This window comes from Thalassophryne amazonica, chromosome 7 (genome assembly GCF_902500255.1).
Source record: "Thalassophryne amazonica chromosome 7, fThaAma1.1, whole genome shotgun sequence".
Classification (NCBI taxonomy): domain Eukaryota; kingdom Metazoa; phylum Chordata; class Actinopteri; order Batrachoidiformes; family Batrachoididae; genus Thalassophryne; species Thalassophryne amazonica.
This window is the reverse complement of record NC_047109.1, coordinates 54,322,710-54,349,817: the sequence shown is the minus strand read 5'-3', so window position 1 is coordinate 54,349,817 and position 27,108 is coordinate 54,322,710. Positions and strand designations below refer to the sequence as shown.

General features: G+C 40.5%; 1 protein-coding gene across 1 annotated transcript in view; it reads right to left on the bottom strand.

Moving 5' to 3' along the window:
• Positions 1-27,108, bottom strand: part of gabbr1a (gamma-aminobutyric acid (GABA) B receptor, 1a) — a 442,232-nt gene that overhangs the window by 138,980 nt on the left and 276,144 nt on the right. Inside the window, exons 13-15 of the mRNA XM_034174198.1 lie at positions 20,653-20,898; positions 8,462-8,525; positions 7,578-7,655 (exon numbers count right to left, since the gene is read on the bottom strand). Of these exons, the coding sequence (XP_034030089.1) occupies positions 7,578-7,655; positions 8,462-8,525; positions 20,653-20,898 (388 nt within the window). The remainder of the gene's footprint in view (positions 1-7,577; positions 7,656-8,461; positions 8,526-20,652; positions 20,899-27,108) is intronic.

The window sequence follows — 27,108 nt, the reverse complement described above, 5'->3', positions numbered from 1 at the left end:
CATAGGTACACTTCAATTGTGAGAGACAAAATGAGAAAAAAAATTCAGGAAATCACACTGTAGGATTTTTAAAGAATTTATTTGTAAATTATGGTGGAAAATAAGTATTTGGTCACCCACAAACAAGCAAGATTTCTGGCTGTCACAGGCCTGTAACTTCTTCTTTAAGAAGCTCTTCTGTCCTCCACCTGTTACCTGTATTAATGGCATCTGTTTGAACTTGCTAGCTGTATAAAAGACACCTATCCACAGCCTGAAACAGTCAGACTCCAAACTCAACCATGGCCAAGACCAAAGAGCTGTCGAAGGACACCAGGAAGAAAATTGTAGACCTGCACCAGGCTGGGAAGAGTGAATCTACAATAGTCAAGCAGGTTGGTGTGAAGAAATCAATTGTGGGAGCAATTGTAAGAAAATGGAAGACATACAAGACCATTGATAATCTCCCTCGATCTGGGGCTCCATGCAAGATCTCATCCCATGGGGTCAAAATGATCAAGAGAATGGTGAGCAAAAATCCCAGAACTACACGGAGGGACCTGATGAATGACCTGCAGAGAGCTGGGACCAAAGTAACAAAGGCTACACATTACGTAGAGAGGGACTGCCAGGCGTGTCCCCCTGCTTAAGCTAGTACATGTCCAGGCCCATCTGAAGTTTGCCAGAGAGCAAGTGGATGATCCAGAAGAGGATTGGGAGAAATCATGTGGTCCGATGAAACCAAAATGGAACTTTTTGGTAAAAACTCAACTCGTTGTGTTTGGAGGAAGAAGAATGCTGAGTTGCATCCCAAGAACACCATACCTACTGTGAAGCATGGGGGTGGAAACATCATGCTTTGGGGCTGTTTTTCTGCAAAGGGGACAGGACGACTGATCTGAATTAAGGGAACAATGAACGGGGCCATGTATCGTGAGATTTTAAGCCAAAACCTCCTTCCTTCAGTGACAGCATTGAAGATGCAACGTGGCTGGGTCTTCCTGCATGACAATGATCCCAAACACATTGCTCGGGCAACGAAGGAGTGGCTCTGTAAAAAGCATTTCAAGGTCCTGGAGTGGCCTAGCCAGTCTCCAGACCTCCACCCCATAGACAATTTGTGGAGGGGGTTGAAAGTCCATGTTGTCCAGCGACAGCCCCAAAACATCACTGCTGTAGAGGAGATCTGCATGGAGGAATGGGCCAAAATACCAGCTACAGCTGTGTGCAAACCTTGTGAAGACTTACAGGAAATGGTTGACCTCTGTCATTGCCAACAAAGATTATTTTACAAAGTATTGACCTGAACTTTTGTTATTGACCAAATACTTATTTTCCACCATAATTTACAAATAAATTCTTTAAAAATCCTACAATTTGATTTAATGGATTTTTTTTCTCATTTTGTCTCTCACAGTTGAAGTGTACCTATGATGAAAATTACAGACCTCTCTCATCTTTCTAAGTAGGAGAACTTGCGCAATCAGGAGCTGACTAAATACTTTTTACCCCACTGTATGTTTACCAATGTGTTACATCACCTTTCCTTCTAACAACACTCAATAAGCATTTGGGAACTGAGGACACTAATAGTTAAAGCTTTGTAGGTGGAATTCTTTCCCATTCTTGCTTGATGTACAACTTCAGTTGTTCAACAGTACGGGGTCTCCGTTGTCGTATTTTGTGCTTCATAATGCGTCACACATTTTTAATGGGCAACAGGTCTGGACTGCAGGCAGGCCAGTCTAGTACTCACACTCTTTTACTACAAAGCCATGCTGTTGTAACATGTGCAGAATTTTGGCTTGGCATTGTCTTGCTGAAATAAGCAGGGACGTCCCTGAAAAAGACGTTGCTTGGATGGCAGCATGTATTGCTCCAAAACCTGGATGTACCTTTCAGCGTTGATGGTGCCATCACAGATGTGTAAGTTGCCCATGCCATGGGCACTCACACACCCCCATACCATCACAGATGCTGAGTTTGAACTCTGCACTGGTAACAATCAGGATGGAATTTTTCCTCTTTTGTCCAGAGGACACAACGTCCATGATTTCCAAAAACAATCTGAAATGTGGACTCATCAGACCACAGCACTTTTCCACTTTGCATCTGTCCATTTCAAATGAGCTTGGTCCCAGAGAAGGCGGCGGTGTTTCTGGATGTTGATGTATGGCTTTCACTTTGCATGGTACAGTTTTATCTTGCACTTGTAGATGTAGCGACAAACTGTGCTAACTTATAATGGTTTTCTGAAGTGTTCCTGAGCCCACGCAGTAAAATCCTTTACACAGTGATGTCGGTTTTTAATGCATTGCTGCCTGAAGGATCGAAGGTCACGGGCATTCAATGTTGGTTTTCGGCCTTGCCGCTTATGTGTAGAAAGTTCTCCAGATTCTCAAAATCTTCTGATTATATTATGGACTGTAGATGATGGAATCCCTAAATTCCTTGCAATTGAACAATGAGAAACATTGTTCTTAAGCCGGTGGACTATTTTTTCATGCAGTTGTTCACAAAATGGTGATCCTCGCTCCATCTTTGCTTGTGAACGGCTGAGACTTTTGTGGGGATGCTGCTTTTATACCCAGTCATGACACTCACAATTAGTGTCCTCAGTTCCCAAACACTTATTGAGTGTTGTTAGAAGGAAAGGTGATGTAACACAGTGGTAAACATACCACTGTCCCCGCTTTTTTGAAACTTGTTGCAGGCATCCATTTCAAAATGAGCAAATATTTGCTATCAGTTATCAGTTTGAACATTAAATATTTTGTCTTTGTGGTGTATTCAATTGAATATAGGTTGAAGAGGATTTGCAAATCACTGTATTCTGTTTTTATTTACATTTCACACAACGTCCCAACTTCACTGAAATTGGGGTTGTATTTCTGGATAGTTTTTTCAGAAGGGTAAGTCATATTCTTTAATATATGCATGACGGTTCTCCATTTTCACCGTATCTGGATAGTTATTGAATAGGACTGTAGGGAATAAGATCACTATTTCATTCTACATTCTTTATTCTACTGATCTATACTCAACAAAAATATAAACGCAACACTTTTGGTTTTGCTCCCATTTTGTATGAGATGAACTCAAAGATCTAAAACCTTTTCCACATACACAATATCACCATTTCCCTCAAATATTGTTCACAAACCAGTCTAAATCTGTGATAGTGAGCACTTCTCCTTTGCTGAGATAATCCATCCCACTTCACAGGTGTGCCATATCAAGATGCTGATTAGACACCATGATTAGTGCACAGGTGTGCCTTAGACTGCCCACAATAAAAGGCCACTCTGAAAGGTGCAGTTTTGTTTTATTGGGGGGGGGGGGGGGATACCAGTCAGTATCTGGTGTGACCACCATTTGCCTCATGGCAGTGCAACAGCATCTCCTTCGCATAGAGTTGATCAGGTTGTCAATTGTGGCCTGTGGAATGTTGGTCCACTCCTCTTCAATGGCTGTGCGAAGTTGCGACGATGAACTGGAGTCAGGTTGAGACCCCGATGAGGACGACGAGCATGCAGATGAGCTTCCCTGAGACGGTTTCTGACAGTTTGTGCAGAAATTCTTTGGTTATGCAAACCGATTGTTCCAGCAGCTGTCTGAGTGGCTGAGTCCTCAGACGATCTTGGAGGTGAACATGCTGGATGTGGAGGTCCTGGGCTGGTGTGGTTACACGTGGTCCTGCGGTTGTGAGGCTGGTTGGATGTACTGCCAATTCTCTGAAACGCCTTTGGAGACGGCTTATGGTAGAGAAATGAACATTCAATACACGAGCAACAGCTCTGGTTGACATTCCTGCTGTCAGCATGCCAATTGCACACTCCCTCAAATCTTGCGACATCTGTGGCATTGTGCTGTGTGATAAAACTGCACCTTTCAGAGTGGCCTTTTATTGTGGGCAGTCTAAGGCACACCTGTGCACTAATCATGGTGTCTAATCAGCATCTTGGTATGGCACACCTGTGAGGTGGGATGGATTATCTCAGCAAAGGAGAAGTGCTCACTATCACAGATTTAGACTGGTTTGTGAACAATATTTGAAGGAAATGGTGATATTGTGTATGTGGAAAAAGTTTTAGATCTTTGAGTTCATCTCATACAAAATGGGAGCAAAACCAAAAGTGTTGCGTTTGTATTATGACTTTCATATGGGTATTGTGTCTTACAGCGGGGAGATTTGGCTGTTTTCACTGCACATGTATTTTCAAATTGTTTCACTGTCTGTGTGCCAGGCTGGGAATGCTTAACATGTCAGCATGGGGCCTACTGATCAACATAGTGGAAGCACTAGGGTTAAAGCATATATGAACATTTCAGCATTCAACATTATGTTTTTAACAAAACTGTAGTGTGCCTAAACACTTTGCACAGGACTATACTTCTGACTCCTATTTTGCTACAGCTGAAGAAAGACACATCTTAGTCACCTGTTACATAAACTGACAGTATTTTATTTGAGGATTACATATGTACTGGCATAGTACTTAACGACTACCCTGCATACAAGTTTATTTTAAACTCCACCTTCTAATTACCAGTGTTGCCACAGTTACTTTGAAAAAGTAATCCAATTACTGATTACTCCTTGAAAAAGTAACTTAGTTACTTTACTGATTACTCAATTGTAAAAGTAACTAAGTTAGATTACTAGTTACTTTTTTAGTTACTTTCTCCAGCTGCCGACAACAACCCTCTGCCACCTCATGACAATGATACCTGTTTTGCCAAAACTCACTTTATAGTCACCCTTTCTTGACTTCAATGAAAATAAATACTTGTTCTATAAAAAGTAAAATAAAGACCTTTTTCTTGACCTCATATTTAACTGTTGAAAGCACTGTAACAGCAAAAGTTGCAATTTCTAACGTACGTTGTTTATAAATGTAACTATTAAATTCTTTCTAACATTTTTCTAACATTTAAATTCTCTCTAAACATTTTACTTGTTGAAATCATTATTATTATAAGTAGTATTAGTAGTTGTAGTAAAAAAAAGGTTTCAAAACTGGACCTTTAATCTAGGGGTGTTGTGGGGGAGGGGGGCACATCCCTGCCCACGCCCCCATTCCATCTGGATTCGCCCTGCTTTGGCGTTTGAGCACAAAGAATGGATAACATTTATTTATGCAGAAAACATGACCAGATTTACAGGTAAGAAGGTTTTACTGTGTTTTCACATCATGTGGTCCTCAGAAAGAGAGTTTAGGTGCATATGAGTGGAAAATAGTGTTAGTTGTTGACGCGTCGCGGAGGATCACCTGTTTTTAGCAGCAGATACGGAGTGGCTCAGCTCAGAATTCTAAATAAAGGAGAAACAAAGCATAAAAATGTCTTTATAAAGCTCAGTGCAGGTGTGCTGTTGTCACCGCGCTTTAAGAGGTGATGACGAGTGGTAGCTGCTGCAGAAAACCGCGGATGAAAAGCTCACAGCTTGCTTAAAGTGGGCAGGTCAGTCGAACCCCGACCCCCTGCCCACGGGCCAAGTTTAATGCTGCTATCGACCCACAATGCAAAAATAATAGTAACGCACAGTGACTTGGAGAAGTAACTTTAATCTGATTACTGATTAGGAAAGATTAACGCGTTAGATTACTCGTTACTGAAAAAAGTGGTCAGATTAGAGTAACACGTTACTAAGTAACGCGTTAACGCTTTACTTACTTAGTAACGCGTTACCGGCATCACTGCTAATTACTGAAGCACAAAACATTGGCACCAAGTATCCATTTTTTAAACTGTGAAAAAATACCTAGAACATGTAAATAAAAAATAAAATGTATAAAATACACATAAAGCCACAGGGCTAGACTACAAAATATAATTTATGACAGGGGTTACACTTTGACAATTATGAGATTTTTTATGTTTTCTACACTCCTGCACTGGACAATAAATGGAATTCACGCCTATATTCTGTCTGAAGCTTTATAATGATGTCTTACATTCACACAAAGATATCAGTGTGCTGCTATGCAAGGCACTCAGCTGCACACCTGGAGCAACCCGGCGATTAATGACCATGCCCAAGGGCCCTGAGGATCCTCTGGGCATAAGACCAACTGTCCAACCTCTTGACCATCACCTACCCCCAAGGAAACTATTTGCTCCTTGCTGCAATTTAAAGTAACAACATGTCCATGTTGTAACAAACAGCACAAACAAGTCACTTACATGTCTGAAGTGTACATGTGCGCTCCTGTGTGGTATTTGGTGGATGGAAGACTCGGTGCTTAGTATGTTTGCACCCAAACCAGACTGTCTCTGTTTCAAGGTCATCCATGTCCATCCGACTTGTATATCAGGAGTTACGTCAGGAAGTGTATCCGGTGTAAAACTTGTGCCAAGTCAATGCATGTCGATGCACATCGGATCTGCTGTGGCGACCCAGAGGAAAACGGGGAGAGGCCAAAAGAAATCCATGATGCAAGAAACAGAATGCAGCAGTTAGTTTCATGTGCATGTATCAACCTTCCGTTCAGCCAGTATGTTGCACTATCTAAACCCTCCTCCGTCCTTGATCAAGGAATCAGGACATTATGTTGCCATGGAGACCCAGTTCTATAACAGTTGCCACAGCGATTAGAAGACGAGCTGAGCTGAAGCGGTTGTTAGGGCGACCGTGGATAGAGTGAAAGAGACGGCTGATAAACACAGAGCAAAACAAGCAGAGGGGTTAAGACGAAAACACCACCCTGTCCATGTGAAGCTAATCAAATGAATAAATAACTGAGCTGAGTCAACTCAAGAAAGCAGAAAATTACTCATTTCCTCTCCTCGCTGTCAGATGGACGTGTCTTCATCTGATAAACAGCCAACAAAGAAATGAAATCACACTCAAAAGACTAAACAAAGCTCACCTCTGACATTTTAACACAGAAAGCCAGCTATCAGTGAACACCGAGCGTGCTGTGACACAGAAAGCCGAGCTAAAAGACATGTTTCCGTGTCAATGCTGAAGCCGACCTCAAAATACTCTGGTTTCAGTTAAGTCTTGGCAACAGTTAATTTCTTGAACATGCTAAAAAAACAAAAAAAAAACAGACAGCTTCCAGAGGAGTGTGACGTGTGTAGGATTGACTAGTGGCACGCTCACTCCAGGCACAACTGTGTCACCTCTCCAGAGGGGGGCGGAGCAGTAAACAACCGCAGATGTGGTTTAGGATGATGAGGTACGAAGACAACAGGAATGGCGTTAAAACCGGCAGCAGCACTTGGACTCAATGCCTCGTCACCAAGCAACACAGTAAGATCTGTTCTGTGTGGACCAACATCTCAAAGTAAAACCAAAACAATCTTGTCTGGTTGTGTCGGATACTGTAACCCACCAAAGCTAACCGTTGTTCCATTTGATTCCAGCACGTCTGCTGCACTGGGATTTAAACGCAGGGCGGAAAGTCTTGCTTTCTTTTAATTTCAGATGCACATCAAAATAACTAGTGGTGAACCACCATTCAACTTTATTACGGATCATTTATAGCGTGAGGAAGTCTAACTGATACCCAGGAGGGTTCATGCTAAAGCAGCAAGATGTGGACTCAGCGCAAAAAAAATTTACACAAATCATGTCGTGAACTCTGACTCACCTATCCAAATGTCATTGCCAAACCAGGAGAGATTTTTCTGGGAGCTGTCATAGTAACCAATCTTCTTATAGCTGCCGCCTGGAAGAGAAAGAAAGATCGACACAGGTGAAACAAACACACACACGCACACAAAAATAAAAATCCCTCTGCTGTTGGTTAGTGATCATTTCAAACAGACAGAACTGCTAAATATTTATAGCCATACCTCCACTACCGCCACTGTTAACTAATCGTTTCCACGCTTTCATATTAATGAGCAGAATGGCTACTGACAAAGCACAAAGAAGGGATAAAAGACAAAACCAGAAATGATAGGGTGCACAAAGAAGGACAAACAAAGCAGCATGGCAGGGAAGAGAGGGAGAAGGGTGGCATAATAAAAAGCCTTATATGGCAGCGTTAAGCAGGAATACTGATGAGGTCCAAAGTGATTTATGGATTCCTGTCAGATCGTCTCATTGTGGAAGTCAAATTGTCTCGACACCACAACAGGAAATATGAAATGGAATGTGAATCGAAATGCAGAGGATTATAAATTGTCACCCAAAGAACAGGTAGAAAATAATCCTCCGACCTTATCCTGTGCAGGGAACCCATTAAGTCACTGCAGACAAATAGGAAGGCCTTTCCACAAACGGTTTAAAATGAAAGTGTATACCCAATTAGACCAAATCTGTGAGTCAGTACATTTCTGCATTCCTGTTTTTATTCACAGTATAATGACACTATACAGCCGTCTCCCTCCTAAAACAGACTTTTGTTTGAAGTGATCCTTGAGCAGGGATCAATACACAATGAATACACTCAGCAGTGATATTTCTATGAATGACATTTACTGATTAGACCAGATTTTGCAACACAGCATGTGAGGAAGGCCAGCGTACCTTGGAGTTGTTCGATCAGCGTCATGGCCATCCTGGAACCCTGGGCATCAAACACTACCTGGCCCTGAGACACACACAGGAACAGGTTTTCTCTTTCTGTATTCATAGGAAATGAACTGTATCATTTTAAATTAGGTTTATTTCAGCAGTTATCTCATTATCGCCACTAAAAAGGAGGTTATGTTTTCACCTGTGTATGTTGGATAGTTTGTCAGTTTTTGCCAACCTGGATGATAGTGAACAAACCTATCTGGCCCATGAACAATTACGGAGTCATGAGGTTTGTGGTCCGAGGTGCGTCTTAAGAGTTGTGTCATTTTCCCTTCCGTAAAGCTAGCATACTGGCATAGTATGTTACTATGCTTTTTACTCTTTTAAATTAATTTTATTAGGAAACGGAGCAGGCTGGCAATCACCTTAGTATTTCTTTTGTTCTTCTTCTTGTTTAAATGCTGACAAATTACACTGTATTTTTTGTCTTTCTGATGCCTGATTCTGTTTTTTTATTTTTCTCTTTTTTTGAGGTATGGCTCCATCCAGAGATGGGTGTGGCGTCTGTTTCTGAAACCCTTCTGTCCTATGCACCGGCAACATTTCTTGTATATTCGTTTTGTGAATTATTTTGTAATTTGTGTCAGTAGCATGGCCCAAGCAGAGGGTCACCCCTTTGAGTCTGGTCTGCTTGAGGTTTCTTCCTCAGAGGGAATTTTTCCTTACCACTGTCACCTGTGTGCTTGCTCTGGGGGTTGGTAAGGTGAAGCGCCTTCAGGCAACTTTGTTGTGATTTGGCGGTATATAAATGAATTGTGACTGGCATCGTCCATAATGTCCAGCAGTTTGTCCAGTGTTCTATTCTCTGCCACCAGAAAGTCCAGCTTCATGCCAACCACGGAGCATTGTGAGGGAGTGTCAGCTAAGATGGTTTGGCCATGTGGTGTATTTAACTATGCATGATCCAGCCCACAGTAAGACCAGTGTAAGGTCAGAGGTTGCTGTCCTAGGTGATTACCATCCAGGACCCAACTATAGAGCTGAAATAACCATTTTTACAGCCTGGTACAAAAACTGTTCTCTGATAGATAGAACTTTTACTTTGCTTCATGATCAATAGAGGACTCAAGAGGATGACTTTGGCAGTGTTCATAGATATTTCAAGCGGTGCTGAAAGGTGGTGGTGAATAATATGGCAGCGGGACAAATTGAGCACTGTGGCGGGGGGGAGTAGTTGCTCTGTCACCCTCCCGCCAGCTGAAGGCACGGGCTGCCGGTCCCACTTCATGGGTAGTTTCTCCTTTTTGACTGGCACAGGGCTCTTTTCGTGGATCTTCCCATCTATGGATCCGTCAGGATTCCGTTTTGTGATCAGAGGACAGATGGTTATATTTGAGTCTCTTTTCAGAGCGCAGTCAGCTATTTGGAACTTTTCCTCTCGTTTAATGGTGGATTATCACTCTGACTTTTTGAGCACAGCGCTGACGTCTTGTGGATTACTTTCTATGTGGAACATTTCCCAAAGTGACAGAGTGGTCCAATGCAAACTTACTGTAGGTTTAGCTTGAAATAAGATCACAGTGCATTTATCTGTTTCCTGTTTACGCTGTTACTCTGCTGTGGAAATGAACATGTGTTTGTTTGCCCTGTAACAGCACACACACACACACACACACACACACACACACACACACACACACACACACACACACACACACACACACACACACACACACACACACACACACACACACACACACACACACACACAGACATGAACGTCTGTTCCTCTGCATTTTTACGGCACAGTTCTTTGTGTTATTAGACACTTTTTTCTTGTTTGATAAAGACATTTACTCATATACAGTGGCTTGCAAAAGTATTCAGCCCCTTGGTATTTCACACATTTTAATTTGTTTATGACATTTCATATACAAAAAATAAACCAGGCTTCTCAATATAAAAATTTCTAAAATTATCTTCCTTAAACTCAAACTGAAAGTAAATCTCTACAACCTGACATAAATTAATTAAAAATATAAAAGCCAAGATGATGGGTTGCATAAGTAATGGGCAACTTTGTGCACAGTGCAAGTTTTGGATTTTATATCCCCAGTTATACAGCTTCATGATGAAGTGGAGCAGAGGAGGATTTTCTTAAAAAGAAGACCTCACCTACACCTACAAGTTCACCTACAATTTGCCAGAAGGTACATCTGAGATGCAAGCCTAGATTTTATGTTTTAGTGAAAGAAGACCCTCCTCTATACCACTTCATCATGAAACTGTATAAATGGAGATACAAAACGTAGAATTTGCACTCTGCACAATTTCTTCAATCACAGCCACAGACGCCTAAAACCTTTTCTGGGTTGTCTGGGTGTCTTTCCTCACTGTTCTCCTTCTTACACAGTCACGCAGTTTTTGAAAACTGTCTACTCCACACAGATTTACCATAGAGTGCCATATTGTTTGTATTTTCCAAGACATATTTGTGACCTGGAAATGTTCATATATCCATCTCCTGACTTGTCTGAACAAAACTGGCAATAAAACTGATTATTTACATGTATTATACCAAAGGGGCTCATTACTTATGCAATCTATCACCTTGGCTTTTATATTTTTAATTAATTTATATCAAGTTGTAAAGATTTGTTTTCAGTTTGAGTCTAAGGAAGATAATCTTAGAAATTTTTATATTGAGAAGCCTGATTTACTTTTTGTATTTGAAATGCCATAAACAAATTAAAATGTGTGAAATACCAAGGGGCTGAATACTTTTGCAAGCCACTGTATATTTGCTTGAAGTGAGCACGACTGCTAATTGTATTTTAACTGGAGCCAACATGAGGAAAAGCTCAAAATAGCATCACCATGACAATCAATTTAATGAATGCTTTAGGGCCCCTTCACACATAGTGCGAAGTTTGGACAAAGTGCACACTTAGTACGCATGACACAGAAATCGTGTGCAAACCGTGTAAGTTCACGTCCTGTGGGTGGTAAGTTTTTTGTTTGTTTGGGGTTTTTTTTCGTGCCACATGAGCGGCACGATGTGGTCCCACAGGTACCGGTTGTTTTTTATTTTTTTATTTATTCCACATAAGTGGCGTGATCATGTGGTGCACCTCGCACTGTTCCTGCTCGACAGACACCATCGTGTGCATGAACTCTTGCACCGGGCTTGTGCATGCCTGCCGGTCGACGCACATGTGTCTTGGTGCGCAAATTTGAACTGTTTTGTGCCATTTCGCCGTTTTCGACCAGACGTCGACCAAACTTCACACTATGTGTGAAGGGGTCCTTCAGTCTGACCTGACTCGGTTTTAAACATGTGCTGAAAGCAATCAAGGAAGTTAGGAAGTTTCCACCAATCTTGTTTTTTAAAACGAAAAGGCAATTAATGGTGTGTTTCTCATTTCAAGTGTAAAGAAAATCTGTGGTCATGAATCATGATTTTTTTCCCGTCTATGTACTATGTACTGCAACTGGATTGAGTTCCTCAACACCCCACCCCTTACCCTGATGCCCACACCATATTTCATGTGATTATTGAGACTGACAACCTACAAAGTATGTCAGATAGTTTTTCCCAGCAAAATCTGTACATGAGATTTTCTGAGAAACTGGCAGAATGTCAAAAAATAAAAAATACCTTTCTCGGAAAGAAAAACAAAACTGATCTGCTCTTTAATTCAGACAAGCCTCAAAAACTAATCACCTGCTCTCCTCCTTAGCGCCCACTCTTCTGCAAAATGTCATTAAAATCCATTATAATATTTAAGAGATATCCTGGTAGAAATCAAACAGGTCGACAGACAGAGAACAATGCAATTACAACCTCTTTATGAAGCTTTCTGTAAAACTGGTACATGCATCAAGAAAATATAGTTTAGAAAATAAGTTTCTTATGAAATAATTTATATGTATCTTAATTTAAAATCATGCATTTGTTGGATTTTAATGTAAATTACCTGGATAACTGTATGGATTCAGTGAAAATAAATTTTGAGGCCAAAACCTTGCAGTGGTTTTCAAACTGTGAAGTGGTTTTCAAACTGTGAGGTTTAATGTTCAGACTGATAAACTTTATTGTTTTTGTGCAAATATTTGCTCATTTTGAAATGGATGCCTGCAACACGTTTCAAAAAAGCTGGGACAGTGGTATGTTTACCACTGTGTTACATCACCTTTCCTTCGAACATTCAATAAGCATTTGGGAACTGAGGACACTAATTGTGAGTGTCATGACTGGGTATAAAAGAAGCATCCCCAAAAGCCTCAGCCGTTCACAAGCAAAGATGGGGCGAGGATCACCACTTTGTGAACAGCTGCATGAAAAAATAGTCCAACAGTTTAAGAACAATGGTTCTCAATGTTCATTTTAAATGAATTTAGGGATTCCATCATCTACAGTCCATAATATAATCAGAAGATTCAGAGAATCTGGAGAACTTTCTACATGGGCTGAAAAAACCAACATTAAATGCTCGTGACCTTCGATCCCTCAGGTGGCACTGCATTAAAAACCAACATCATGGACTTCCGGTATGACGTCACACTGAGAGGATCAGCGCCGAGGAGCTCCCGATGAAACTCCCCAAATTATAGAATGTTTTAAGCGATATCGGTCACCACCTACGAACTAAACCTATACGGTGAATAAGATACCATGTCGAACAAGAAAGGAGCGAATGGCCTCGAGAAAAAAGCGGTAAGAGCCGCGCGGAACCAGGTTAGCATTGAAGCTACAGCTACAGCTAATGAAGGAACAAGTGGAGTGGCTAGCTTGGTCAGGGCGGACTACCCTTTTGATGTGTCGGCTTTAACGACGGATATTAGAAATACAGTCGTGGCGGTTGTTGAAGAAAAGTTGTCAATTATTGCTAACAAGCTGGAGGTGATTCAAACTTCAGTGGAAGGTCACACAAAGCGACTGGAGGAAGCAGAGAACCGTGTTAGTGATGCAGAGGATATGATCGCTAGCATGGAAATTAAAATAATGGAGGCAGAGGAAAGGCTGATTGAGCTTGCAAAACGGGTGGAGGAGCAAGAGGCCAGGACACGGAGGGATCAGATCAGAATTTTCGGGGTGAAGGAAGGTGTGGAGGGGACAGATCCAACACTATACTTCGAGATCTGGTTACCGAAGCTGCTCAATATGGAAACTAAAAAAGGCAGGGTTCGTTTGGACCGCTGCTACAGAAGTCCAGGCCAGAAGAAACCCGGAGTACCAAGGGCTGTCATTATAAAGCCCCATTACATTGCAGATATGACATTGGAGATCCCAAGTGAATAACTGGTCGAGAGGAATAGTTCACCATTAAGGAAATGGTGACCTTTATAGTTGATGGGGAGTTTGGTCGGGAGGGTGCGGGAGTCGTTATGGGAACCGAAAATGAAGACTTGTTTCCTGATGCGCCTTCACAAAGGGCGCTGATTACTCTTAGGTCCAGGAGGTCGGTTTTTTTGGCTCTGAGGACTGTTCTGCCTCATTTGGTTGGATATGTTGAATGGTCTGTTCTCTGGTTCTCTGTATATGGATGCATATACGTTTTGTTCAACTGTTTTGCCCCCCCCTTTGGGAGGGGGGTGGTGTTGTCCCTTTTTTTTTTTTTTTGTTCGTTTTACGGCTTACTGTTATCTCCTGAGCGATGCGAAGTGTTAATTTGGTAATTAAGGATACATTTACTATGTGGCAATGAGTCTACTTAAGTATATTTCCTTGAATGTAAAAGGAATAAATAATGCAGTGAAGCGCAAGAAACTACTAACGTGGATTAAGAAGGAAAAGGGAAATATAGCCTTGTTACAAGAAACACATCTTACGGATGAGGAGCATAAAAAGCTCAAGAGGGAATGGGTGGGAGAGGTGTATTACTCTTCCTTCTCGTCTAATAAGAGGGGAGTAGCAATATTAATTAACAAAAATACTCCATTTATGCTGGAAAAATGTGTTAAAGATGAACAGGGCAGATATGTCCTGATCAAAGGGAAGTTGTATGGGGAAAGCATTTTTACTGGATGTGTTTATGCACCGAATGTATATTTACCAGATTTTTACTCCAAACTTCTTGCCGAGGCCTCTTCTAACATGACTGAATATAGTATTATAGCAGGGGACTTTAATTGTACTATGAATCCTGAGATGGATCAGCAACCAGTTGCAAAAAATATAAACCCCAAAATGAGAGAAGCATTGAAGAAATTATGCTCTGATCTGCAATTATTCGATATTTGGAGAGTTATCCATCCAGACAAGAAAGATTTCACATTTTACTCAAACCCGCATGGCAGCTTTTCACGAATTGACTATTTTTTTGCAACTGGTACTATACTGGATAGGACACAAAGGTGTGGTATCGGTATGCGGATTTTATCTGATCATGCAGATGTGTATATGCAGTTGAGACCTCTTCAACCACAAGAATCTCAGTGGAACTGGCGACTTAACCCATTATTTATGACAAATTCTTTATTTGTTGCTTATATCAAAGATCAAATTGAGTTTTTCCTTCTAACTAATGATGATGGGAAGGTAAACCCAGCCACCCTTTGGGAGACATTAAAAGCTTTTTTAAGGGGCTCTATAATTTCATATGGTGCAGCTAAAAAAAAAGGATGCTAACAAGCAGCAGACAGAATTAGAGCATAACCTATATAGTTTGGAAAAGCAACTTATCACTAATTACTCGCCTGCTCTCCGCAAAAAAGTGGAGGTTACTAGATCAGCGTTAAACCAACTGTTAACTCAGAAAGCAGAGGTTAATTTACTCCATGCTAGACACAGACTGTATGAGATGGGAGATAAACCTGGCCGAATGCTGGCGCGGTTGGCGGCTGGGCGACCTGACACTAATTTTATACCCTCATTAAAAGATGATAAGGGTCAAAGTTGCTATGATAAAGGAGAAATGGCGGATATGATGGTAAGGTACTATCAGAGGATTTACGCTACAGAAGTGTCGGTACCACAAATAGAGATATGTAGTTTCTTAGACCAATTGGATTTGCCGTCTCTGTCAAAGGAGGACCAGGCGGTTTTGGGCAGACCAATAACAAAAGAAGAAGTAATAGCTGCAATAGAATCGCTTCAGAGCGGGAAGATGAGCGGCCCAGATGGATACGGACCGGAGTTTTACAAAATTTTCCGGGAACAATTGGTTGGACCGCTACTAAATAGCGGCACTCTCCCGACAACATTATATTCGGCAAATATATCCTTGATACTAAAGAGTGGAAAACCGGCAGATCAGTGTGGTTCTTATCGCCCAATCAGCTTGTTGAATGTGGATAGCAAGATTCTCTCAAAAATTTTAGCTAAAAGGTTAGAAGACTATTTGCCGATCCTAATCCGACCAGATCAAACGGGTTTTATTAAAAATAGACACTCCTTTAGTAATATGCGAAAGTTGTTGAATGTTATCGAACATGCTAATGCTACTAAGTCAAAGGGCCTGGTTATATCGTTGGATGCGGAGAAAGCATTTGATCGTGTGGAGTGGAATTATTTGTTTACGGTTATGGAGAAATTTGGTCTTGGCAAAAATTTCATCGACATGGTCAAATTACTGTATGTTGCCCCCAAAGCAAAAATCATAGTAAATGGTATGCAAACGAAGGAATTTGAACTTGAAAGATCGACGCGCCAAGGTGATCCAATTTCTCCTCAAATTTTTGCTTTGGCAATTGAGCCACTGGCAGCGGCCATTAGAAGTCACAGTAGTATATCTGGATACAAATTGGGAGGACTGGAACATAGATTTTTTCTATATGCGGACGATGTCTTGTTGTTCATATCTAAACCTGAGATTTCAGTTCCGGCCCTCCTTTCTGTCATACAAATATTTGGCTCTCTGTCAGGGTATAAGGTAAACTTAGGGAAAACAATTGCTATGCCTTTGGGGAGTAGCAGTAAAATTGATGACTTTCCATTCACCTGGTCAGATTCCGGTTTTATGTATTTAGGTATTGAGATTATACCTAACGTCAGGGAAATTTTGAGGAAGAACATTGAATCGGTCAATAAAAAAATCCAAGGGGACCTTGTACGATGGATGGACCTGCCTGTGTCCTGGATAGGTAGGGTGAATTTAATTAAAATGAATGTGCTACCACGTATTCTTTACCCTTTACAGATGCTCCCAGTGTGCCTAACTAAGAAGGCGATCAGGGACATTGAAAGAGATTTGGCAAAGTTTATTTGGAAAAGAAAGAAACCTAAGTTGAGTCTCAAAACTATGCAATTACCTAAGGATAAGGGAGGGATAGCTCTCCCAAATATTATGTTTTATAATTGGGCATGCCATATCAGATGCATATACGATTGGATACAGACATATTTGAGAGGAGATGATGGCACTCTCGAATCCTGGGGATGTGCGCCCTTCTCCCTGATGAGCCAATTTATGGGGAAAAAAAAAAAAAACTGTATACACCAATCTGTTGATTAGTAATACTGCAAAAGTGTGGCGAGATATGTGTAAACACACCTCTGGGAGCATGGAATTACTTTTTTTGACACCTTTGTTGAATAATCCAGATTTTTCCCCAGGATTGGAGAGTGTAGTATTCCAGAGATGGTATAATATAGGAATAAGGGTGGCTGGTGATTTATTTGAGGGTGAAACTCTCAGATCTTTTGCACAAATTCAGAGCAAATACGGAGTTCCGCAGAAGGACTTCTTTGCGTACCTTCAGGCACGGCACTTTATTCAGACAGACTTTAAGACTCCCCAAGGGACACTCTCACCGGGACCTATGGAGAAACTGCTTCGGGAGATCAAAGTTGAGAAACCCATGATTAAACAGGCCTATGGATTTCTGCAAGAACATAACCACCACAATATCCAGAAGACTGTGGGACGTTGGGAGGAAGATCTACAGCTTCAATACAAGGAAGAGGAGTGGATGGACTGTATTAGAGCTACTCATGCATTATTTGTCAGTAATAAATATAAAGAAACTCAGTACAAGATTTTACACAGACAACATAGGACACCTGTATTTCTGAATAAGATAGATCCTCATAGATCTCCTCTATGTTCCAAATGTAAAGTGGCCAATGGTACATACTTACATGCTCTCTGGAACTGCCCTAAAATAATCAAATACTGGTCTTGTGTAACTAAAGAAATTAGAGGAATGTTGAAGATGAGAATTTGTATGGATCCGGGTCAGTTTTTATTAGGTTTGCCATCTTTTAATAGGGTGAAAGATCACAATAAATCCAATCTTCTTAAAAAACTCCTATTTCTAGCACGAAAATGTATTTTATTCAATTGGGTTAAGGAGAAACCACCTACAGTAACCCAATGGTATAGGGAAATTTTCAGAATATTACCATTAGAGAGATTGAGCGCTAAATTAAGAGGCAATGAAGATAAGTATTTAAATGAATGGCAATACCTGATGGAATACTTACCCAATGATCTTAGAGATATCTTGCGGAGAGGCTCAGGCATATTTGAATGGAGAATTGTGACCCCCTCGAATGAAAGGGATCGCTGAAGATACGCTTGACTAATAATTTGTATTTAAAAGGGAAAACATTTTTCTTTTCTTTTTTTTCTCTGTATGATGTGTGTGATTGTGTTCTCAATATGTTGAAAATTCAATAAAAAGTATTAAAAAAAAAAAAAAAACAACATCATGGTGTAAAGGATCTTACCGCATGGACTCAGGAACACTTCAGAAAACCATTGTCAGTTAACACAGTTCGTCGTTACATCTACAAGTGCAAGTTAAAACACTACCATGCAAAGCGAAAGCCATACATCAACAACATCCAGAAACGCCGCCGCCTTCTCTGGGCCTGAGCTCATTTGAAATGGACAGACACAAAGTGGAAAAGTGTGCTGTGGTCTGATGAGTCCACATTTCAAATTGTTTTTGGAAAACATGGACGTTGTGTCCTCCAGATAAAAGAGTGTGGTAAAAGAGTGTGGGTACTAGACTGGCCTGGCTGCAGTCCAGACCTGTCGCCCATTGAAAATGTGTCGCGCATTATGAAGCGCAAAATATGACAACGGAGACCCCGGACTGTTGAACAACTGAAGTCATACATCAAGCAAGAATGGGAAAGAATTCCACCTACAAAGCTTCAACAATTCAATTCAACTTCCAAAGGATAGAGGAGGCATGGCCCTCCCAAACCTGAAACTCTACTTTACGCAGCACAACTAAGGTATTTGTGTTGTTGGTGTGACCCTGGTTATATTGCCAGATGGAAGGAAAATGAGATGTGCATCCCTCAATATAACATTCAAACAATCCTGGGAGAGAATAGTACACCAGATAAATTAAAGCAAAATCTTAATCCAATTACACAGTTTACACTTGACACTTGGTTTGATCTGGCATAGCAATTAAAATTAAAGAAAGAAAGAAAATTGTTAAGATGGATAGCATATGACAAGGACTTCAAACTTGGAGTGCATGACTCTGTGTTCAAGCACTGGATTGACAATGGTCTCACAGCTTTTTGCACTTTAATTAGTACCGGTGAAATTAAGTTTCCAAAACTTAAAACTGAAGTATAAACTTGAGAATAAGGACTTCTTCCAATATCTGCAACTGAGAGAATAAAAAAATAAAGGAAAGGGGTAGTGAACCCAACGCAGTCCTGGAAACACTATGTGGTGCATATCAACATAAAACTCAAAAAATTATATCAAGGCTGTATTCAAGCTTAATGTCTTGCCAAAAATATACAAGTCTATATGTTAAAGAGAAATGGGAGAAAGAAAAATCTATTCAAATTTCTAATGATGAATGGTATAAAATTTGTGAAATATCTCAGTCGTTTACAAATTTTCAAAAATGGAGAGAATTCAATTGGGAAAATTTAATTAGATTTTTTATTACATGATCTATTAAAAGTAAACAGTTGGCAAATCAACAGAACTGCTGGAGACAATGTGGTGTTGTTAACGCTAACCACTCTCATATATTCTGGGGCTGCATCAAAATAAAACCTTACTGGACATCTATCCATCTAATTTTGTCTGAAAGTTTGAACGACTCTGTACCAACATGTGTAGTTTCTTTATACTTGGGATCGCTTATGGATGTTACGAAAGAAGACCAGTATTTATTAAAAATATTATTGACTGCTGCAAGGAAAGCTATCACAAGAAAATGGCTCAACCCTGAACCACCGGACCAAAACCATTGGATGAGTATTGTTCAGGAAATATTTACAATGGAAAGAATGACTTTCATTTTAAGACTGATACAAACAGAATTTGACAAAAAAAATGGGACAAAAGGACGACATACAAATTATCAACAATTGAAAACTGAATCAAACATAATGGGTTGCTGTCACAATTTTTTTTTTTTAGTTTTACGTTACTGAGTTCTTTTTTTTCTTCTTTGTTTGATGCTTTTTGTGAGCAACATGTTTTATTGTAAGTGTAAAAACATTGCATCTGTGTTTATATAGGTTCATCAGTTTGAACATTAAATATCTTGTCTTTGTGGTGTATTCAAGTGAATATAGGTTAAAGAGGATTTGCAAATCATTGTATTCTGTTTTTATTTATATTTTACACAACGTCCCAACTTCATTGGAATTGGGATTTACATAACTGAAAGTGTAACACCATATAGGGATGCACCGATCCACATTTTTTCACTTCTAAGCCGATCCCGATATCAGAATTTGGTTATCTCCCAATACTGATACGAGTCCAATACCAGAACTCTATTTGCTTTAATATTATTATTATCATTACTGTTTATTTTATATGAGGATATTTTGTATCCCCAGTTATACAACTTCATGATGAAGTGGTATAGGGGAGGATTATCTTAAAAAGAAGACCTGAAAGTTCAGCTACAATTTGCGAGAAGGTACATCGAAGATGCAAGCCTAGATTTGATGTTTTAGTGAGAGAATTAAGTACCTTTATTTATTTTTTGGTGGTTTCTTGTGACATTTTGGAAATGCGGAAATGTGCTCTTTCCTCAAAATGGTATGGTAATGGAATCCGATACCGATATTGGATTGGCTCGGCCCCTTCCCTAACAGCTATTCAACATAATTGTTCTGCAGAATAATTCTGACCTCCTGGATTACCATCATTAAAAGTGAGTCAAAATTGTAGGGGCCAAAATCATAGCAAATACTGTAAAATGAGGCAAGTTGTTATCTGTACATGTGTTACTGTTATTTTACCATCCTGTACACTTACCGAAACACCTTCGAACAAGCTTGTGTTGAGCGCCCTGTAGATCTCAGAGGTGATGTCATGGTTGTTGTAGTTAAATTCCTCCAGGCGTCTGCCTTTGGCCTTTAGTGGACCCACAGTCTTATTAAGGGCAAGTGCCAGAGCCCACACTGCATCATAGGCCAGAGGAGCCTCTTGAAACCCGCCGGTCTCTTCGGGGTTCTTCCCACCCAGACGAGACATGAGTGTAGTCAAAAACTCCTGTGAGGTCTGATTGAAGAGAAAGCATTACAGTCAGAGATACCAGGGAACAATCAATGTGAGAGAGGTTGGTAAGTGCACACCTACATACTGACCCAACTCTTTCAATTGAAACAAAAAATATTTCCCGCCTGTCTACTTGTGCTCTGGATGTTATGCCCAGTCTCAGCAAGTGCAGGTCGTGAACGCATTTTTTACGCGTGTGGGGTTTTGTCACTGATCTGATGCCCTGGAAATGACTGGACTATCATGGTATAATTGTAAGCATTTAATGTAGATATAATGGTTTGTTCAATTTTCATAAAAAGTCAGTCAATGTTTCTGAAAGGATAAAGCACTAATACAGCAGGTATTACTATACTCTCAACTGTAGGGTATCTTAGAACATTTATTGTGCTAAACTGCACAAAAAAAAAAAAACAACAAACAAATAAAAACTCAATACCCTTTTCTCAAAAGAACCTTTTCCCTACCAACAAAAACAACACAATACAAAATTAGAAAATAAATAGCTGCTCTTCAGTTACAGTTTCTGCAGAGATAGGTCTGCATAGTGCAAAAATAATGGCTCAGAAGGGTGATGGATTTTATGGATCTGTTCCTTTCTGAGAGCCATTCATATGAACAGCCCATCATTCTTTTTCCTTTTTTTTTTTTCCTGAAACACATGTATGGTGTACAGTAAATGCATCCCATAACAGTTGTCTGTGTTTGATCCAGAGCAGTGCTACAGACACGTGTGCAGAGCAGACAAGAGGAAGACACGTGCTCAGAGGACAGAGAAGGCCAAATCCTTATCTCTGAAGGTCTGTACAGAGGATCTGGAAAGTATTCACATCGCTTCACTTTTTCCATTTTGTTATATTACAGCCTTTTTCCAAAATGGTGTAAATTAATTTTTTTCCCTCAAAATTCTACTCACAACACCCCATAATGACAACATGAAAAAAGTTTTTTTTAATTTTTGCAAATTTATTGAAAATAAAAAGCTAAGAAATCACATGTACATAAGTATTCTCACCCTTTGCTCAACACTTTGTCAATGCACCTTTGGCAGCAATTACAGCCTCAAGTCTTGAATATGATGTCACAAGCTTGGCGCACCTATGTTTGGGCAGTTTTTCCCATTCCTCTTTGCAGCACCTTTCAAGTTCCATCAGGTTGGACGGGGAGTGTCGGTACACAGCCATTTTCAGATCTCTCCAGAGATGGTCAATTGTATTCAGGTCTGGGCTCTGGCTGGGCCACTCAAGCACATTCACAGAATTGTCCTGAAGCCGCTCCTTTCATATTTTGGCTGTGTGCTTAGGGTCATTGTCCTGCTGAATGCTCAACCGGCCCCCAGTTTCAGCAGGTTTTCATCCAGGATGTCTCTGCACATTGCTGCCTTCATCCTTCCCTCAATCCTGACTAGTCTCCCAGTTCCTGCTGCTGAAAAACATCCCCACAGTATGATGCTGCCACCACCATGCTTCACTGTAGGGATGGTGCCTGGTTTCCTCCAAACATCACGCCTGCTGTTGACACCAAAGACTTCAATCTTTGTCTCATCAGACCAGAAAATTTTGTTTCTCATGGTCTGAGAGTCCTTCAGGTGCCTTTTTCGCAAACTCCAGGTGGGCTGCCATCTGCCTTTTACGAAGAAGTGGCTTCTGTCTGGCCATTCTAACATACAGGTCTGATTGGTGGATTGCTGCAGAGTTGGTTGTCCTTCTGGAAGGTTATTCTCTCTCCACAGAGGAATGCTGGAGCTCTGACAGAGGGACCATCTGGTTCTTGGTCACTTCCCTGAATAAGGCCCTTCACCCCTCAGTTTAGACGGTGTGGCCAGCTCTAGGAAGAGTCTTGGTGGATCTGAACTTCTTCAATTTTACAGATGATGGAGGCCACTGGGCTCACTGGGACCTTCAAAGCAGCAGAAATGTTTCTGTACCCTTCCCTAGATTTGTTCCCTGAGACAGTCCTGTCTCATGGGTCTACAGACCATTCCTTTGACTTCATGCTTGGTTTATGCTCTGACATGCATAGTTAACTGTGGGACCTTATATGTAGACAGGTGTGTGTCTTTCCAAATCATGTCCAATCAACTGAATTTAGCCCAGGTGGACCCCAATTAAGCTGTAGAAACATCTCAAGGATAATCAGTAGAAGCACGATGCACCTGAGCTCAATTTTCAGCTTCATGGCAAATGCTGTGAATACTTACGTACATGTGATTTCTTAGTTTTTTTAAACTTAGTTTTTTAATTTTTAATAAATTTGCAGAAATCTCAACAAAAACGTTTTTCACTTTGTCATTATGGGGTATTGACAATAGAATCTTGAGGAAAAAAAATGAATTTCATCCATTTTGAAATAAGGCTGTAACATAAACTGTGGAAAAAGTGAAGCGATGTGAATGAATGAACACATAACACAGAGTGACCCATTGGTCTGGGTGCTGAATGGACAGGGGGCGTGTCTGCTCACAGCCACGGCTGTAAAGATCTCTGCTCCTGCTCCATTGATTTCAGGCATTTTTGTTGATTTCAGGCATTTTTCCACACTGATTACAGACCAGTGATTGTAGCACAGTGGTAAAGTTTCTGTCTGGTAATCAGAACTTACAGGCTCGAATCCCGTGAGTGCCATTGTTTAAAAAGGGGAGGTGATGGTCTAGTGGTTAAGGTGTTGGGCTTGAGTCCAGAAGATCATGGGTTCAAATCCCTGCCTGACTGGAAAATCACTAAGGGCCCTTGGGCAAGGCCTTTAATCCCCTATTGCTCCTGGTGTGTAGTGAGTGCCTTGTGTGGCAGCACCCTGAGATTGGGTTGAATGTGAGGCCTAATTGTAAAGCACTTTGAGCATCTGATGCAGATGGAAAAGCGCTATATAAAAATGCAGTCCATTTACCATAAAAAAAATTTTTAACCAGGGTTATTTAAGTGCAGGGTTCTGCATTGCATCTCCTTTTATGTATTATTTATATCAACCCAGTGATATTCCCTAATTATACAGCTGGTTTTTATTTTATTGTTCTCCACATCAGCAGCGCAATGTAGTGCAGCTGCTCGCACTGTGCTCCTGCTGGAAGGACAGTTGCACTGGGATTGTGCACGCCTGCCCGTCGGCGCGGTGTTTTGTGGTTCACTCATACGAGCTGTGTCGCCGTGAGTCGCCCTGAGTTGTACATATTTGCACAATGTGTGAAGGGGCCCTTACCTATAACTTAAGTAGCTCAGCTTATTAGGACATACATCAGTGAGCTTCAGCGTGTTTCAACGTGCTTCAACTTGCTCTTAACTTATAAAAAATTTACCCTTAACTTATTGGACTTATGCCAGCATTTTTTAATATGGTTGGTATATGCTGGCTAAATCGTCAACGTGTGACAGGGCCTTTAGTACCATGTAGTTAAAATCTGTACTACAGGGCAAATCAAACTGGTTTATTTTCTATAACATTGATACCATCTACCTTCCAATGCAGGGTTTGGATTCAATTTTCATTTCAGTATTTGAATTGCAGAAGAGACACTGGACCAATCAGATGAGCAGATGGCGAACATCTGTATTTTTGAAACGGTAGCTGCAGTTAATTAGAATTGCACTTGGCAAGATCAGAAGGACCCTTGCGTGTAATCAAACTGACCACAGGGGAACTTCGACCTCTTGACTGCACTTTAAATACATCTATGTCCCTTAGAACGCACCCTGGATAAAGGTTAATAATAATAATAGTAAGAATAAAATAAATATTATACTTAATTGATTCAAATGAAGAATATTGTTAACTCAGCATATAATTATAGAACCTGGTCTGAAACAAAGATTTTGAAGTGTTGCTCCAGAGCAAATACAACCATTTAAGAATCTTTTGCCAATGCACTGCCAAAAAAGAAAAAGAAACTTATTATGTAAGAAGTGATTTTCCTGTTTCTACCAATTAAATGTTTGGCTAACAGGTATACAATTAAGCAGTTTATTAGAGTTTTTAATTAAACACGGGTAGAAATGATCTCCAGCTGAGAGTGGGAATACACGTGTGACAGGCAATCATCTCGATATCCCCGCGGAATCTCCGAGGCCAATTAAGCCTACACACTCCTAATTCACTTATGTCAAATTCAGCTCATTGAAATTCAAGCTTGGCATGTGGCATTTAAATCTGCTTCTACCTGCTGAAAACTAGCTGACAACACACTCCTGCTGTCTCTGCAATATTGGCAAACACACTTTCTACAAGAAATGTGCCAATTTCAAACTTGGAGATTGAATTTAAATAGACTAACTCAGAGCGACAATTCAGTCTGTACTTCTTATCACCTGCCAAGCGGCATGTCAGCGGCTAAATCGGCAGGTAGAGGCAGGTGCTGTGTGAATATAAACAACACCTACTGATGAAAAGTGTCGGGGGGGCATGATAAGAAAAAGGTGCGAGTGAAGTTCAAACTAAGTCAAATGTAAATTCAACCAGCATGATGTCATTATTATTTAGATTTTTGACAAAAGTGACAATCTGAATAGTTGCAAACATCTGGGTTAGGTTAGCTCTGAGATCATGCACTGCTGCTGTGCAGTGCTGCATCTGCCATACCACAGAACTACCCAGGCAGATAGCCATTCACCCCTGCTTCTTGAAAAAACATTCTGCAAAACATTCTGGAGCCTCATTTATAAACCCTGCATGGAAAAGAGAGTGTACGCACACAGGCGGAAATATGCATTCACATTATTTTTGCAATAGTTATAAAGCCCCTTGTATACATGGTTCCCCTTTATAATGCTCAGTGGTCATGGAATCGCATGTATATGTGTACAAGCCTGCTGTCCACTCCCAAATTGTGTCATGACTGCACAAGAACACATCGATTTCTGTCACTCAAAATATGAATCTGTCACACAGTGAAGAACAACACAGAAATGAAAAAGAAAAAATGCACAGAAGAAGCACAATTACACACACTGAAACTGAGACAGCTCATGTAGAAAAGGACATACGTTTCATCTGGTGGTCTCGGTTCTTGAATCACAAATAGTCCACTGAATGGTGAAATTTAACAGAGGTGGCCGTACTGTTTGTATTTCTTCATAACTGATAAATAACGTTCAAGACATATTCAGTGACTTGGAAATGTTCATGTATCCATCCCCTGACTTGTCTGAAGAAAACTGGCAATTAAATTGATTATTTACAAGTATGACACCGAAGGGGCCCATTACTTGGGCAACCCATCATCTTGGCTTTTATATTTTAAATTAATTTATATCAAGTTGTAGTGATTTACTTTCAGTTTGAGTCTAAGGAAGATAATTTTAGATTTTTTTTATAGTTAGAAGCCTGATTTAGTATTTTTGTATTTGAAATGCCATAAACAAATTAAAATGTGTGAAATACCAAGGGACTGAATATTTTTGCAAGCCATATATATATATATATATATATATATATATATATATATATATATATATATAAAAGAATGTGAGCAGCGTGCACATTCTCAATGCACCGTTTTCCTTTATGTATCCTAATTCATGCGTGGCACAAGGCACACATGATTTGTCGTGTGTACAAATCATTGATCAAAATTTGGCACCTGGAGTCTAAAATGTTTTCAATTCACAGTACTTGGAGGTCAACAAGTGGTGATACTTTTCACCTTTTCTCCTCACAGTTCATAATCATTTTTGCTTTAATGGGTTAACAAAAGATAAATACATTAATTAATAAAAAATAAATAAAAAGAAATAAGACACTTGCAGCCTTTAACACTTGAAGCTTCTAGTGCAGCATTTGACAAAAGCCTTCTCTATGTTGGGAAAGTGTAGGAACACGGACCCACAACAGGGGGCGCAAATGAACGGACAATGGAGGAGTCAAATAACACTGTTTTTACTGTTGTGAAAACAGGCACAACAACACAGCCGATTACAATATTGAGACTGAGTCCAATTACAACGGTGTCGTGTGGGCAGGCTCGACGATAGGAGACGTCTGTCCAAGTCGAACCGGAACCAACCCGATTTCCTCTGCCACCGAACCCCGGGAATACTGGAGCCGCCAAGTCCCGAATTCCCAGGTGGCCACTGCCTCCGCTCGTCGGATCCGGTACTGCTGGCAAGGAACAAAAACAGTCAGGTGTGGATGCGGCTGCACCCAGCAACACGGAGGGTGGAGAGTCTACCTCCACCTCTCGTTAACAACAATGCAGGAGTGTAGGAAGGTGAGTACTTATCCAAC